The sequence below is a fragment of the Vitis vinifera genome, chromosome 2, assembly GCF_030704535.1.
Source record: "Vitis vinifera cultivar Pinot Noir 40024 chromosome 2, ASM3070453v1".
Lineage (NCBI taxonomy): Eukaryota > Viridiplantae > Streptophyta > Magnoliopsida > Vitales > Vitaceae > Vitis > Vitis vinifera.
The window spans coordinates 1,471,467-1,486,287 of NC_081806.1; the positions used below are offsets into that span (position 1 = coordinate 1,471,467).

The 14,821-nt window shown below is 35.2% G+C and overlaps 2 protein-coding genes across 2 annotated transcripts; both read left to right on the top strand.

Moving 5' to 3' along the window:
- The first annotated feature begins 264 nt into the window (after window positions 1-264).
- LOC100247833 (auxin response factor 9) lies at window positions 265-4,472 on the top strand. Its single transcript, XM_010661218.3, has 14 exons — window positions 265-518; window positions 605-726; window positions 819-914; window positions 1,314-1,370; window positions 1,479-1,631; window positions 1,745-1,829; window positions 1,949-2,039; window positions 2,123-2,287; window positions 2,406-2,519; window positions 2,597-2,669; window positions 2,755-2,905; window positions 2,994-3,598; window positions 3,708-3,895; window positions 3,991-4,472. The coding sequence occupies exons 1-14, from the start codon at window positions 503-505 to the stop codon at window positions 4,127-4,129; spliced, it is 2,055 nt and encodes a 684-aa protein (XP_010659520.1). The 5' UTR covers window positions 265-502; the 3' UTR covers window positions 4,130-4,472.
- A 5,100-nt stretch (window positions 4,473-9,572) lies between these two features.
- On the top strand, window positions 9,573-13,796 carry LOC100253121 (cellulose synthase-like protein G3). Its single transcript, XM_002265090.5, has 6 exons — window positions 9,573-10,219; window positions 11,570-11,719; window positions 11,828-11,953; window positions 12,082-12,525; window positions 12,613-12,960; window positions 13,071-13,796. The coding sequence occupies exons 1-6, from the start codon at window positions 9,614-9,616 to the stop codon at window positions 13,620-13,622; spliced, it is 2,226 nt and encodes a 741-aa protein (XP_002265126.1). The 5' UTR covers window positions 9,573-9,613; the 3' UTR covers window positions 13,623-13,796.
- The last annotated feature ends 1,025 nt before the right edge of the window (window positions 13,797-14,821 follow it).

A 14,821-nucleotide genomic window follows, 5' to 3' on the forward strand; every position in this document is an offset into this window, starting at 1 on the left:
GGGTTTGCTCGAGCCAACACTGCTGCCTGCTGCGAAGCAGACAAGGAAAGAGACGGCAACTAACGGTGACGGCAATATCTAACGGTTCTCGTTACACGCCTCCCTATGCGCCGTCTGTCATTAAAAAGCCGCCGCCGTGATCAGACGGCAGAGCAGTCGTCAGTTAGCTTTTCCGTTAAGCGTGTCGTCAGAGAAACTGTGGTCCGCGGTTAAATCATAACCATGGTTAACTCACTTCGGTTAGTGTTATAGAAGAGGAAGGAAGGAGGAGAAGAAGAACACACCCCACAGAGAAACGAGAGAGAAAGTGTTCCAAGCCTAACGGCCATTTTCAGAGAAGCAGAATCGGCTTCTGAGTTTCGGTTTCGGATTTCGAAACGCCGCGTTTTGGTGGAGTGGAGCGGTTGGGAGTTGTTTTCGTAATGAGGTGAATTTGGAGAAGGGGAGAGGGCGCAGAAGAGGTGTTTGAGGTTTTGGATTTGATGGTTGGACTTTGGTTCTAATGGCGAATCCTAAAGGTTGAAATCGGATTGGGAATTGATTCTTTGAAGAGCGTTGTGGAATGTTGCTGGTAATTTGATTTGAGGTAGTGTGATGATGGTAGGTTTCGGAGGAGAGGGAGATGATCTGTATGCAGAGCTCTGGAAGGCGTGTGCGGGCCCACTCGTTGACGTTCCTCGGCGGGGAGAGAGGGTGTTCTATTTTCCGCAAGGACACGTGGAGCAAGTGAGTGTAATTTTCCTTCACTTTCCCGGGAAAAATTTTTTCATGCCTTTTTCTTTTGTTGATGGCAGTTTGGCCTTTTTCGTTGCTTGTAGTTGGAGGCGTCGACGAATCAGGAGCTGAGTCAACGGATTCCGCTGTTTAATCTTCCTTCGAAGATCCTTTGTCGCGTTATTCACATTCAACTCCGGGTATGCTTGCTTCTGATTATTTTTTCCTTTTCTGGTTCGGCTCGGTTGCTGAGAAAACTCAGGAAGGGAAACGAAAATACTAGTGTTGGATCTTGTGGTTTTTTCTCCTGTTGTTTTGTTTTCCAAATATGGGAAACTCGGGGCGGCTGGACCAATTAGTCGTATTAGGTTGATTTTAGAACTGCCTTGATTGCTTATAAAAGCAATTTTTGGGTTTCAAATTCTTCCCCTGAAAAGGGTCAATATAAGTTTCAAAGGCTGACCAACAGTTTCCTCAGATTCGTGATATTTGAAGTGTTTTCTTTTCCTACATTTTCTCATTGACCAAGCGGAGGATTGATTATATTGTCCAAATGGTTGATTTAGGCAATAATTTTTGCTGATTTCCCTTAATTGTAGGCTGAACAAGAAACAGATGAGGTTTATGCGCAAATTACTTTACTGCCAGAACCAGATGTAAGGGCCAATTGATTTATTTTCAAACGTCAACATCCTTCTTTATTCAATCTAAAGCATTTTTTTCCTGATTATTACGTTACAAGGACTGTGTTTAAATTTCTGTAGCAAGCTGAGCCTAGAAGTCCTGATCCGTGTACTCCGGAGCCTCCAAGACCCACGGTGCACTCATTTTGCAAGGTTCTAACTGCCTCTGATACTAGCACTCATGGTGGTTTTTCTGTTCTCCGAAAACATGCTAATGAATGCCTTCCTCAACTGGTAATATTTTCTCTATGGACCGTATTTCTGTTGGCTTTTTCTTTGGGATATCAATATATAGATATTCCCCAAGATTGATATCGCCACGCGGTTTACTGGTTTTATTTCTTTAGGACATGAACCAGGCAACCCCAACGCAGGAATTGGTTGCTAAGGATCTTCATGGCTATGAGTGGAGATTTAAGCATATTTTCAGAGGTAGTTTATTTTAATCTATTTTTGTTTTAGTGTTGTTCAATAATGAAAGATATGGTTTGAGAAATCGAGGTTGTTTGCTTCATGAGATCCTTGTATCGTGAAATGGACTAAATGAACAGGTCAACCTCGGAGGCATTTACTTACAACAGGATGGAGTACATTTGTTACTTCTAAGAGATTAGTTGCAGGGGATTCCTTTGTATTCTTGAGGTATTTCTTGTTTTGCTTCTTGTTTTCGAGCATTTATTTATTTTTCTGGCTTAAATCTAATTTATATAGATTTGGTAACTTAGGGGGGACAATGGAGAATTACGGGTTGGAGTTAGGCGGCTTGCCCGTCAACAGAGTACGATGCCTACGTCTGTGATCTCTAGCCAGAGCATGCACCTGGGAGTGCTTGCAACTGCATCTCATGCTGTTGCAACCCAGACCCTCTTCATTGTATATTATAAACCAAGGTACCATATATGCTATATGGTTTGATGGGTTGAACTAGAAGATGATGTTTGAACCAAATAGTTCCCACTAAATATTTTTGTTTATTTTTTATTTTATCTTTTCCCATTAAAATACCAGGACAAGTCAATTCATCATAGGCTTGAACAAATATTTAGAAGCTGTTAGCAATGGGTTTGCTGTTGGTATGCGATTCAAGATGAGATTTGAAGGCGAGGATTCTCCTGAGAGAAGGTAAAAGAATGCATAAGCATGGCTACTTCAGGTTTTTTGTTGCATATGGTTTCTTAATAATACAAGTTCTTGATCAGGTTTTCGGGCACAATCGTTGGCGGAGAAGATTTTTCTCCAGAGTGGAAAGATTCTGAATGGAGATCATTGAAGGTTAATTTCTCTTGGATGTTTTGATTTCCTTTCCTTATTGTTTAAGTTAGATTTTTGATATAAATTGCTCTTTTCTGTTGTCTAGGTTCAATGGGATGAACCTGCTTCCATTCCTAGACCTGAGAAGGTTTCTCCATGGGAGATAGAACATTATGTTTCTTCAGTGCCACAAGGCCTAGCTCCACCAGGAGTTCTAAAGAACAAAAGACCACGATCTAATGAAAGCCCAGTTCCTGGTCAGGGAAAATTTCTTCACAGGTTTTGCTTTGGTAATTAGTTTTGTTCTTAACATCCTGACTTTTCTCCTTCTCATCTGGATTATAGAAACAGGATCTGCAGCTGCATCAGCTGTCTGGCATCTTGGATTGACTCAGTCTCATGATTTAACTCAAATGAGTAGCACTGCTGAAGGAAAAAGAAGTGAAAACCATGTTATGTGGCATCACAAGCAGGCAGATATAGGTGGTCCACTCATAAATAGCAATACCGCCTGTGTATCAAGGACTCAGACCGAGGGGAGCTGGCTATCCTCTTCCCACGTGAGTGCTTCTCAGCATCAGTTTCAGGATGCAACAGAAGATAGTAAAAGTGTGTCTGCCTGGCCTGCTCTATCAGGCTATTCAACGCTGCACTCATCCAAGCTCACTAGCGATACAATCATTGACCCAAATGGAAATGGGAAGAAAGCCGTCGCTGAGATGGCTACAAGTTGCCGGCTGTTTGGCTTTGAGCTGATGAATCACTCAAGCTCACCTCCTGTGGGGAAGGCACATGGCCATTCAATCAGTGTTTCGAGCGGCACTGATTCAGACCAAAAGTCTGACCTGTCAAAGGCTTCCAAAGAGCAGAAGCAAGGACAGTCACATGTCTCCCCTAAAGAGATTCAGAGCAAGCAGAATTGCTATTCAAATACAAGAAGTCGAACCAAGGTACTTAAGCAAAACCCTATCTCTTAAATGATAAATTTATTCTATGGCCCTTGTGAAAGTCACTAATATAAAAATTTGTGGGGTTGGTGTGGAAAAATATGCCATGAAGGTCCAAATGCAGGGTATTGCCGTTGGTCGGGCTGTGGACTTGACTGCATTGGAAGGGTATGATGAGCTTATTGATGAACTAGAGGAGATGTTTGAAATTAAGGGAGAGCTTCGGCCACGGTATAAATGGGAAATTGTCTTCACAGATGATGAAGGGGATATGATGCTTGTGGGCGATGATCCATGGCCGTAAGCATCCTCGTTCCCATCTGAAATTAACGTCACTACCAAAGACAACCATGGTTTCCCTCTAATGCTCTGTTGCTAATTTAATTGTTTTGCAGGGAATTCTGTAACATGGTGAGAAGAATTTTCATTTGCTCAAGCCAAGATGTGAAGAAGATGAGCCCAGGAAGCAAACTTCCCATCTCTTCCATGGAAGGTGAAGGGACTACCATAAGCTTAGACTCAACCGAAAATTAGATGGCAAAAATTTTTCCTTCCATTTCCTTTTGGTGGTTGTTTGGGATGTTCGAGAATGATGTTTGAAGTTGAAAAGCAGAGGATGGCTAATTGGCCGCCCAATTTTTAGAGCTTACCACTTAAAAGCAAGACTCAGAAAAACGTTAACTGGGTAGGTGTGCAAGATTGGAAGGTTGCAATGGGCTAGTGGAAGAAAAGAAAGAAAGTTGAGTTAGGTTTAGAACCTGTAAAATATTAATTGTATTTCTGGAGGGGAAGCATGCCTTTGTTTCATGTTGCTTTGTAAATATATATTTGTGTTTTTTTGCCAGCTTCGCTTTTAACCAAGGCTACCTAAGAGTCACTTTCTGGTGTGTACTCTATCTTATCTAGTCCCTTTTAACTTTTTGAACTTCTGCAGACCTTTTCTGTGGGTCTCTTCTTCAGGTGCGTTCAATCACCTTTCAAAGGCACCTTATCCTTGAGCCATTAAAAGCTCTCTTTTTCAGGGAACCCTGGCCCATGGCCCCGGGTCTAGGATCAAGTCAAAGCTCAAGTATCGTATATGTTACTTTGCCAAAGTTAAGCTATTTGATGTTCCATAAACTTGGGCTCATCCTGGGTTTTGGATAGCCACCAAAAGTCCAAATGTCCAAACCCCAACCCAAATTGAACTCGGTTGACACAACCCAGGCTTTACTCAAATAAATGACTTCATTATGTTTTTGGTGACGTGTCATGGGTTTTGGAAGACAAGTATAAATAAAAAAGAAAGTAAAAAAAATAAAATTTAAGGCCAATCATTTGTTTTTACATATTATTTCTAATTCTTTTCACTTATTTAACCCTTTTATATAAAAATTAAATAATTTAAAACTATATGATATTTTAATAAATTTAATTATGTTTGACTTTCTATCTTAAGAATTATAAAATAAAGCATAAAATATTTTAACAATTTTTTTTTGTCTTTTCTTGGTAATTATTTCTGGCTTTTTTTTTTATTTGTTTTTTCCCGGTGCTATAAGAAAATAATTTTTTTCTAATGTTTCTTCCCATTTCCTTAGCACTCTCCAACAATGGAATATTGTTTTAGGATTTTGATATATTAAAAAAAAAAAACCCTTGATAGGACTTGTATTTTAAGAAAAAAAGTTTGGGTTTTTTAAGGTTTTGGTTAAATATATTTAGTTTTTATTGATTTGAAATTTTATCAAATATCTTATCCTTTCTCATTTATTATTTTCACTTGTCTTCTTTTCAATTCAAATTAAGGGAAGTAAATAACGAATTTCTAAACTAGTGAAAGTTAATTGTATTTAACTAAAAGCTTAATGGAGGTAAGTGAAATTAACCCAAAAAGTTTGATAGTTTCTTTAATAACAAGTTATTCCACAAAAGAGGGTATTTTTGATGGAAGTCCAAATATCCATAGTGAAATTTAGGTTGATGAATGAAGGTACAAATAAATGAGATTAAATTACAAAGATATAAAAACAAAAATAAATGAGATTATTAATAATAAGACTTAAGATTATATACCTAATTCCAGTGATATTTTTTGTAAATGTTATGATAGTTTTTTAGGCTTTGTTTAGGAAATGTTTTTGAAAATAATTTAAAAAATGGTTTTTGAGAATAATTTTTAATTTTTTATTATAAAATATTATAAAACAAAAGTTTGTTAGGGAATTTGAAATATTTTTAGTTTTATTTTTATGTTTTTAAAATAATTTTTATATATAATGTTTTTATTTTTAATTATTTTTAAAAAATCGATCCTAAAAAATAAATAAAAATAATTAAAAGATGTTTTTGAAAAATATCATCTTTTTTATTTTTAAGAACAAAAAAATTAGTTTATATATTTTGATTCTCTCTCTCTTTTTCTTTTCTTTTCTTTCTTTTTTTTTTTAAGAGAAAAGAAAAACTAATTTTGAAAACAATAGGCAAGTAACATTTTTTTTTCAGCTTCTTGAAGTGAGAAGAAGACTTAAAAATGACAAAACACAGGAAGTCAGAAACAGAGCAGCGATGCTTGTGGAGAAAGAATGATGAGAGAGGCGGCCATTAAACTGAGGTACCCATCATTTGAAAGTGCCACAGCATGGCAGACTGGCCCAAGGGCCAAGATTCAAGTCTCAAAACAGCAACCCATCAAGGATTTCCCGAGAACCAGGCATCCTTATGTCTGGTCCCCCAACAAATTACACCACTGCACAGATGACAGATCCCCCTCTTTAGGGCATTCACTTCCTGCTCTCACCTCTTATACATCAGTATATCTCACCCACGGCTCCCTCCTTTTAATCTGGCAGCTGGACATGGACCCCTCACTGCAACTCCTTAGGGATGTTGGGTCTTGGATATAATTGCTAATTAATTCATCGAATATGCTAACCTACCCGAACAATCCTTTCCAACTTTCGAGTATCACCGATGAATATTTACGATGACATTTAGATCGTTGGATGATGGTACACTCTGTCATGATATCCGTACATCTATTTATGACTCTTAAGGGACTGCTGGTATTTTTCAACATCTACTTAAAAATAAGAATAATTTTGATTTTTTTGAAAATTTTAATTACGTAGAAATTTGTATCTTGCATGACATTTGAAGAAAATTATGAGTCTCCCCTTCCGTGGATAAGTTTGTAGGATTTCAAACTAACACGACTTCAAACTCGTAATGTATGTTCTTAAAAGTGTCAGTTAATAGATCATACACATATTGTGTCAAAGTTAAGGTATTATACTACATAAGTCAATCTAAAGTTGACTAGTTAATTATTAAATATGTAATTTGTCGTTTAATTCATTTAACCTATTAAATAATTAGGTCTTTTTATTTAAGAATAAAATTGATTTAAATCTTATATAAGTTTATATGATTAATATTTCATTAATTACATATATTTATGATTTAGTTGACCTATTTATTTAAAAACAAATTTATATGAGTCTGATTAAATAGTTTAAGATTATAACTAGGTTAATTAGCAGGATTATTAGATAATCTAATTTAGGGTCAAATTGGTGTTATACAAATGGACCAAAAAACTATCTATTTATTAAACGGGTTACACAAGTCAACATAAATTTGACCTAAACTTAATTATACTTAATCTAAACTTGTAAAGAGCATGTTGGATTTAAATCATATTAATGAATTATATCAAACTTTGTCACCCTTAATGAAGAATGGCTCGCTATTATGTTGATTTTGACCATTGTAACCATGATTGGGCTAACCGTTTTGCTCTTGATGGGCTGAGCCGGTCCGTACCGACAATAGGAGCCAAGCCCATCCAAATTTGAGTCGGGCCCTTCACTTCCCAAAAAGGCATATCCAATGATCTACCACCCATCATGCGCACAGTTAGGGATCATCATCAGTTCTTCTCAAACTGATAGTGATGTGCAAAACGGTAGTATCCAAGAAAATAGAAGAAAGGTCGAGATCCCTTTGGCGTCTATATGGGCACGGATGGTGATTGATAGGTCATATAGTAGACACCCAGCCATAAGGGGTGCAGTAGAAACCCTTCAAAATTCAAATTGGACTAGTTGGGTTGCCTTGATGTAGAGCCCTTTGTCCTAAGTTATGGGTCGCCAATCAATGTAACGGTCCTTTATGGTAGACTATAATTGAATCGACTTGTCTTGTGTGTGTACGTATGAGATTCCATGGTGTGTCGTGTAGGTATGAGATTCATTTTATTAATGTATTGATAATTAAACTATAATAAGTTTGGTGCCTTGTTTGAATTGATTTTTTGAAAGTGGAATGGTTCGAACCTTGATGTTGATGAGGGCCAGGGGTGGTGTATGTCCGCTGGCTCGGATTTGTTTTTTATGTTTGATTTCATTATGGAAATTACGAAAGAAAATATAATATAATTAAAATTAATTTAAAATTGATAAAATTTTAAATTATTTAATTTATATATATAATAATAAAAGCTGTACCAATCAAACTGATGAATCCGGAGGAGATTCTACGTATTGAATCAAGAAAAGAAACGAAGGGTCAAATTGAGACCAATGGCTCCCTCATCATCACTAGCAGTATCGGTCCAATTCATTAGCATATATTCACCAACTTTGAGCTTTGTCAAACTTAAATTTAACTTTAAAAAATAGTTTTGATCGGTTTGAGTTTAGCAAGGAAACTTGTACCCGTTCGAAAGTATTTACATAAAAGATATATATATTAAAAAATATTTAAAAATAACTTATAATGGTTTCTAAAAATATATTTGATAATTGATATTTTATGAACCGTTTGATAGTGATTTTATAAAGCCTTTTTATTTTAAAAAATATTTTTAAAAAATAAAATTAAATATTTGGCAAAATTTAGAAAACATTTTTTTAAAATTCGAAAAATCATTTATTTGTTTGACAGTGATTTTAAGAAATATTTTTAGAGTGTGTTTGACAATGATTTTATGAAGTGTTTTTAATATTTTTAACATTTGAACTTTTTTACCTTTCAAATATTAAAAATATTAAAAACACTTCCTAAAATCACTATCAAATACACTTTTAACCTAATTAGTATTTAACAAAATTTAAGAAACACTTTTAAAAATATAAAAAATCGCTTTTAATATTGAAAAAGCATTTTTAATGTTTTATGGAGAAATACTTGATAGGTAAGAGTTCATTTGGTAACTATTTTCGAAAATAGTTTTTTCGAATAATTTACTATTATGTAATGTTTTATAAAATAAAAATTTATTTGGAAACTTAAAATATTTTATAATGTTTTAAAAATAATTTTTATATGTAGTGTTTTATTTAAATAATTTTTACGTGTAATATTTTATTTTTAATCATTTTACATGTTTATATAATTAATTTTTAGAACAACTCTAAAAAAAAAAGTGAAAACAGTAAAATATAACTAAAAGGTGTATTTGAAAACACCCTATCTTCTATTACTAAGAACAAGAAAAAAAAAAAAAAGACTTTTTATTATTAAACATGTTTTCTTGATTTTTTTTTTCTCTATTTTGAAGAATAGAATACTATTCTCAAAAATAGTAATCAAAGATACTCTAACTCTCCTAAAAACAATTTTAAAGGAAATACCTCTATTAAAAACATTTCGAATAAAAACACACTTAAATGCATTCTTATTAAAAAATCATTTATAATATTTTTTTGGGGAAATAATTGATATGTGATTCTCTTAAAAATACTTTTTTAGAAAAGACGCTTCCATTAAAAATGTTTCAAATAGAAACACTCTTAAATGTATTTTTATTGAAAAATCACTTGTAGTCGATATTTTAAAAATATTTTCATTAAAAATACTTTATTAAAAATACTGAAAATTACACTTTAAAAATATTTTTCTTTAAACTTTCAAACACAATTTCTCATTGTGATCAGAGTCCACAAACTCGTGTTATTGACCATCTGGTCCATCTCTAACAGTATAAATACTAAATACTCCCACTGTGAACTCTACGTACAAAGAGCCACAGAGAAAATGAAGGGTTCAACTGAGACCACCACCAGCCATGGCCATCCTCCCCTTCACACCGTAAAGGTCCTCCGGAGAACTCCTCTCAACCGAGTCTTCGCCGCCGTTTACTTGGCTGCAATCTTAGCTCTATTCTACCACCATGCACTCACACTCGTCAGCTCCACCTCCATCTCCTCCTTCCTTATCTGCATCTCCTTTCTCATCGCTGACATCGTTCTCGCCTTCATGTGGTCCACCACCCAGTCCTTCCGCATGCGTCCAGTCCGGCGCCGTGAGTTCCCGGAAAACCTCAAACTAGTCCTCGATAACCCCGGTGAGTTTCCGCGTTTGGACGTCTTCATATGCACTGCGGATCCCTACAAGGAGCCACCACTTGGAGTGGTGAACACCGCCCTTTCAGTGATGGCCTACGAGTATCCGACCGAAAAGATATCGGTTTATGTCTCTGATGATGGAGGGTCTCAGCTCACTCTCTTTGCTTTCATGGAGGCCGCCAAGTTTGCAGCCCACTGGTTGCCCTTTTGTAGGAAGAAGAAGATAGAAGAGAGGTGCCCTGAAGCTTATTTCAGATCCAATTACGCTTGCTGCTCTGAAACTCAGAATATTAAGGTACAACTTCTTCAGCTCTCAAACTCAGCTAGGGTTTTAGTTCTTTTGACATTTAGGGTTCTAGATCCATTTTTAGAAAATTTCCAAGTTGGATTTTATCATTTAATTTTCTTTAATTTGGTAGCAAAACATGAATTTTCTGATTCATTATGATCAAAAGATATTAGTTTAGTTTCGTAAAATATTTGTATAATAATACTATTCATTAATCCATATATTTTATAGATACCCATGTGTGTGGAATTCAAAGTTTGGCATAAAGTAATAAAAAAAAAATGATATCAACATCAAACTTTGGTTTAAAAAATTAATCAATGTATGTGTCACAAATCTGTCCATACTTTGTATTAAAAATAATGAAGTGCATTATTATAATGCATTATCGCCAATCTTCTAGCTCAATAATGGATAGTATATACACATGGAATGACCATTCTTTTTTGGGAGATTGAGGACTGGCAACAGTCAGTCAAATCTCACCTACCTCAGAATGGGACAAAAGGCTGAGTTCTATATCAATAGAATCTCAAAATATCTAACACTTTACCGTATATATATTTGAGAAAACTATATATTAAATCCTAACTTTAGAAGCCATGATCCTCGTAATCTTGTTATAGTAAGATTGTTGATGCAAATATGATGACATGTCAAGTAATTTTTTTAAAATTTTATATAAAATTATATTTTATATGCTTTTTATGATATGATAAGGTATTTTTGACTAAGGGGGTATGTGTAGAAGGTAGGTTGTAGCCTCATATCGAGGGGTTATTTCAAATTTTAGATCTCATACTATTTCTCTTTGTTTTTGTCCAATAATTGATGTGAGGGTTTGTATGTCATTTCCTTTGTCTACCTTAATTGCAATAAGTGTCTGAACGTGGAATTTTGGCTGTTCTTGAACCCTAGTCAATACATGGATAACTACTTTTCCTCCGGTCCTACGACCATCAGAAAGTTGAAATTAAGGGATGCTACATCATGCTGTTTTGGCTGTTTCTATCACAACCACTTCCCAAAATTTAAGTTAATATCATCCAAAATTTAAGCTAACATAATCCAAATTCGTCAATTTACGTAGATAAATACCAGATAATTTTGTTTTGAAAAATTAGAAAAATGCTATGATATCGTAGTGACACCTACTAAATGAAAAATTCGACCATGACCATGTGATGGAATTTAAATTATTGGATGAAGGTATAAATAAATAAAATCTAAATATGAAAATATAAATAATATTGCCCGATAGGGTGTTTTTGATTAGTAACAAAAAGGTATACTCTAATAGATTAGATAATGGAACCAACTTTCTAACATTAAAATGCGTTTTCGATTATGTTACAGATGAAATACGAGGTCATGAAACAGAGGATAGAGACAACCATGGAGCAAGGCAAAGTTGGTTATGAGTGGGTCACTAGCGAAGAAGAGCGTGAAGCTTTAAGTAAATGGACCGATAAATTTACACGGCAAGATCATCCTACAGTAATCCAGGTTCACCATTTTGATCCATTAATCTTCTTTGATTAGCCTAATACCATCTAGAAATATATATATACATATGTATATATATTAATCAAGATGGTGTTACTCTTATGACAGGTTCTATTAGAAAGTGGCCAAGACCAAGACAGGTCTGGCCGTATGATGCCAAACCTCATCTATGTGTCCAGGCAGAAAAGTAGGGCTTCACCCCACCAGTTTAAGGCTGGTGCCCTGAACACCCTGGTAAGATTCTAGTTAATTTAATTGAAAGCTCTTTATTTATTTATTTATTTATTCTTTATTTAAATGAAAGGAAAAAGGTGATTGACCATATGTTTTATTATTATTATTATTATTTTTACATATTAAAGCTCCGGGTATCAGCTATAATGACCAATGCGCCAATAGTCCTGACCCTGGACTGCGACATGTACTCGAACAACCCAGTGACCCTGCAACATGTGCTATGTTACCTGTCCGATCCGGACATGGACTCGAAATTAGGGTACATCCAGTTTCCTCAGCGTTTTCATGGGCTCAACAAGAATGATATCTATGCTTCTGAGTTTAAACCTTTGTTTGTAACCAATCCGGCCGGGATGGACGGACTGGCCGGCTCTAATTACGTCGGAACCGGGTGCTTTTTCCGTCGCCGGGTTTTCTTTGGAGCTCATTCATCTATGGTATCTCCAGAGATTCCTGAACTGAGCCCTGGCCATGTTGTTGACAAGCCCATCAGGTCCCAAGAAGTTCTAGCATTGGCGCACCATGTAGCAGGCTGCAATTATGAGAACGAGAGCAATTGGGGTTCCAAGGTAAAACACAAAATGGTATAATAAAATAATATGTACTTTTATATGACGTAGCAAACGATAATTGCGGGAGGGTTTGAAAATTCGCAGGTGGGGTTCAGATATGGGTCACTAGTGGAGGACTATTACACTGGTTATCGTCTGCAGTGTGAGGGATGGAGATCCAGATTCTGCCAGCCTGATAGAGAAGCGTTTCTGGGCGATATACCGATAAGCCTTAATGACGTGCTGAGCCAAAATAAACGATGGTCCATCGGCCTCCTTGAGGTGGCCTTTTCGAAGTATAGTCCTGTAACTTTCGGCACCATGGCCACGGGTCCTCTCCTGGCGCTTTCTTATGCCCATTATGCATTTTGGCCCATTTGGTCTGTCCCCATCACCATATATGGCTTTCTCCCTCAACTTGCCCTTCTCATTAATCTTCCTATATTCCCCAAGGTACACGGCATATACATATACACTTATCATATATCTACAAGTTGCTTAGTATTCATCAATATCAATCGAAAATGAACTTAAGAGTAACACAATTGTATGTCAATTTGTAGGTATCTGACCCATGGTTCATCTTGTACGCATTTCTTTTCCTTGGTGCCTATACACAAGACTTCATAGACTTTGTATTAGCTGGTGGGACAGTCCAAAGGTGGTGGAATGAGCAGAGAATGTGGTTGATAAGGGGAGTAACATCCTACTTATTCGGGTTGGTTGAGTTTTCATTCAAGTGCTTAGGGTTTTCTACATTAGGGTTCAATCTGACCAGCAAGGTAGTCGACGATGAACAAGGGAAGAGGTACGAGCAAGGCACCTTTGAGTTTGGCGTGGCCTCGCCCATGTTTGTGCCACTAACAATGGTGGCCATGGTCAACTTGTTTTCGTTCCTCCGAGGGATTATTGAAATTTCCAGAGGTAGAAGAAGTATAGAAGAGTGGTTCATAGAGATGTTCATTGCTGGTTTTGTGGTGGTGAATTGCTGGCCAATTTATGAGGCCATGGTCATGAGGAAGGATAAAGGGAGAATTCATACCAAAACTACAATTATTTCCGCAGTTTTGGTCTATGCTCTCTACACTGCAGCTTCTTTTACCCTGAAAATTTGATAGTAGTTTTTACTTAGCAGAAATAAGTGAAGAACAAAAATAATAGCATATGCATGTAATCTTATTGGGTATGATTTATTATGTGATTTCTCCTTAGATGTTATGTTTGTTGAATTGTATTGTGTGTACAAATATTTTTATTGAAAGTGAATTTCCATAGGTTGTTGAAATTTTTTTTGGAGGACCCACAATTGGACATATCCTATTTTTGCTAGTCCATGGAATTGGGCCTAGTTTTAGGATGATATGCATATAGCAAACAGATTCAAGGGACAAGGTTAAGGAGTTCAGATGGATAAATTCCTAAATCATGTTAAGCTTCTGTTTAGGATAGTTTTTAACATCTATTTTTAGAAGTAGAAGTAATTATTTTTATTATGCAATTGTTTGAATTTTTGCTTTTACGATTGTATTAGTTTTATTAAAAATCACATTAAGCTTTTTATTTTTAAAAATTTGATCAAATAAAATTTACTTTTAACACTTTGGTAGAGTGAGAAACACTAGAGAGTTTCTACTTTTTCATGTACTAGATTAGAGTACTAACTTAAACATATTGGTTGGGCTGGGTTGATGGCTAATCCAAATACAACTTAAATTAAGAATTAATCAACTTGACTTCAACTCAATTTGATCTCTAACTTGAGGTATTTGATCTAAAGCAAACCTAACTTTATTTCTAAAAGCTTGGGTTGATGCAGTTGGACTCGAGTTAGTTAGGTTGCATAATTCAAAATCCCTTCATAATTTTTTATAAAAACTTCTTTGATATAATTTTTTTTATATCAGAATTTAAATAGTAAATATGATAAAATTTCAACACAACAATAAAAAATAAATTTGAATTTATATATCTTTCAAAAGAATTAAACTTTATATGATATAATATGTTGGAAGTTTTTTCTTAAAAATCTAAAAAGAAAATGAATATTTTTATATTAAAAAATATACATTATTATAAAAGCATTAAATTGGCTTTAGGTTAGACTGGATTATATGAACCTTGGTTTAAACATAATCCAAATTGAACTTGATCGAAAAAAACAATATCAAGTTACATCTAGGTTGTGTTGGGCCAACTATGTCTAGATTGCACCTCTTCTAATAGATAAAGAAAGAATAGGTTATATATAGATTTTATCCAAACATCTTGGTTGCCATCTTCACAACGTTTTCTGTGTTATTTTGTCTTCTTGAAC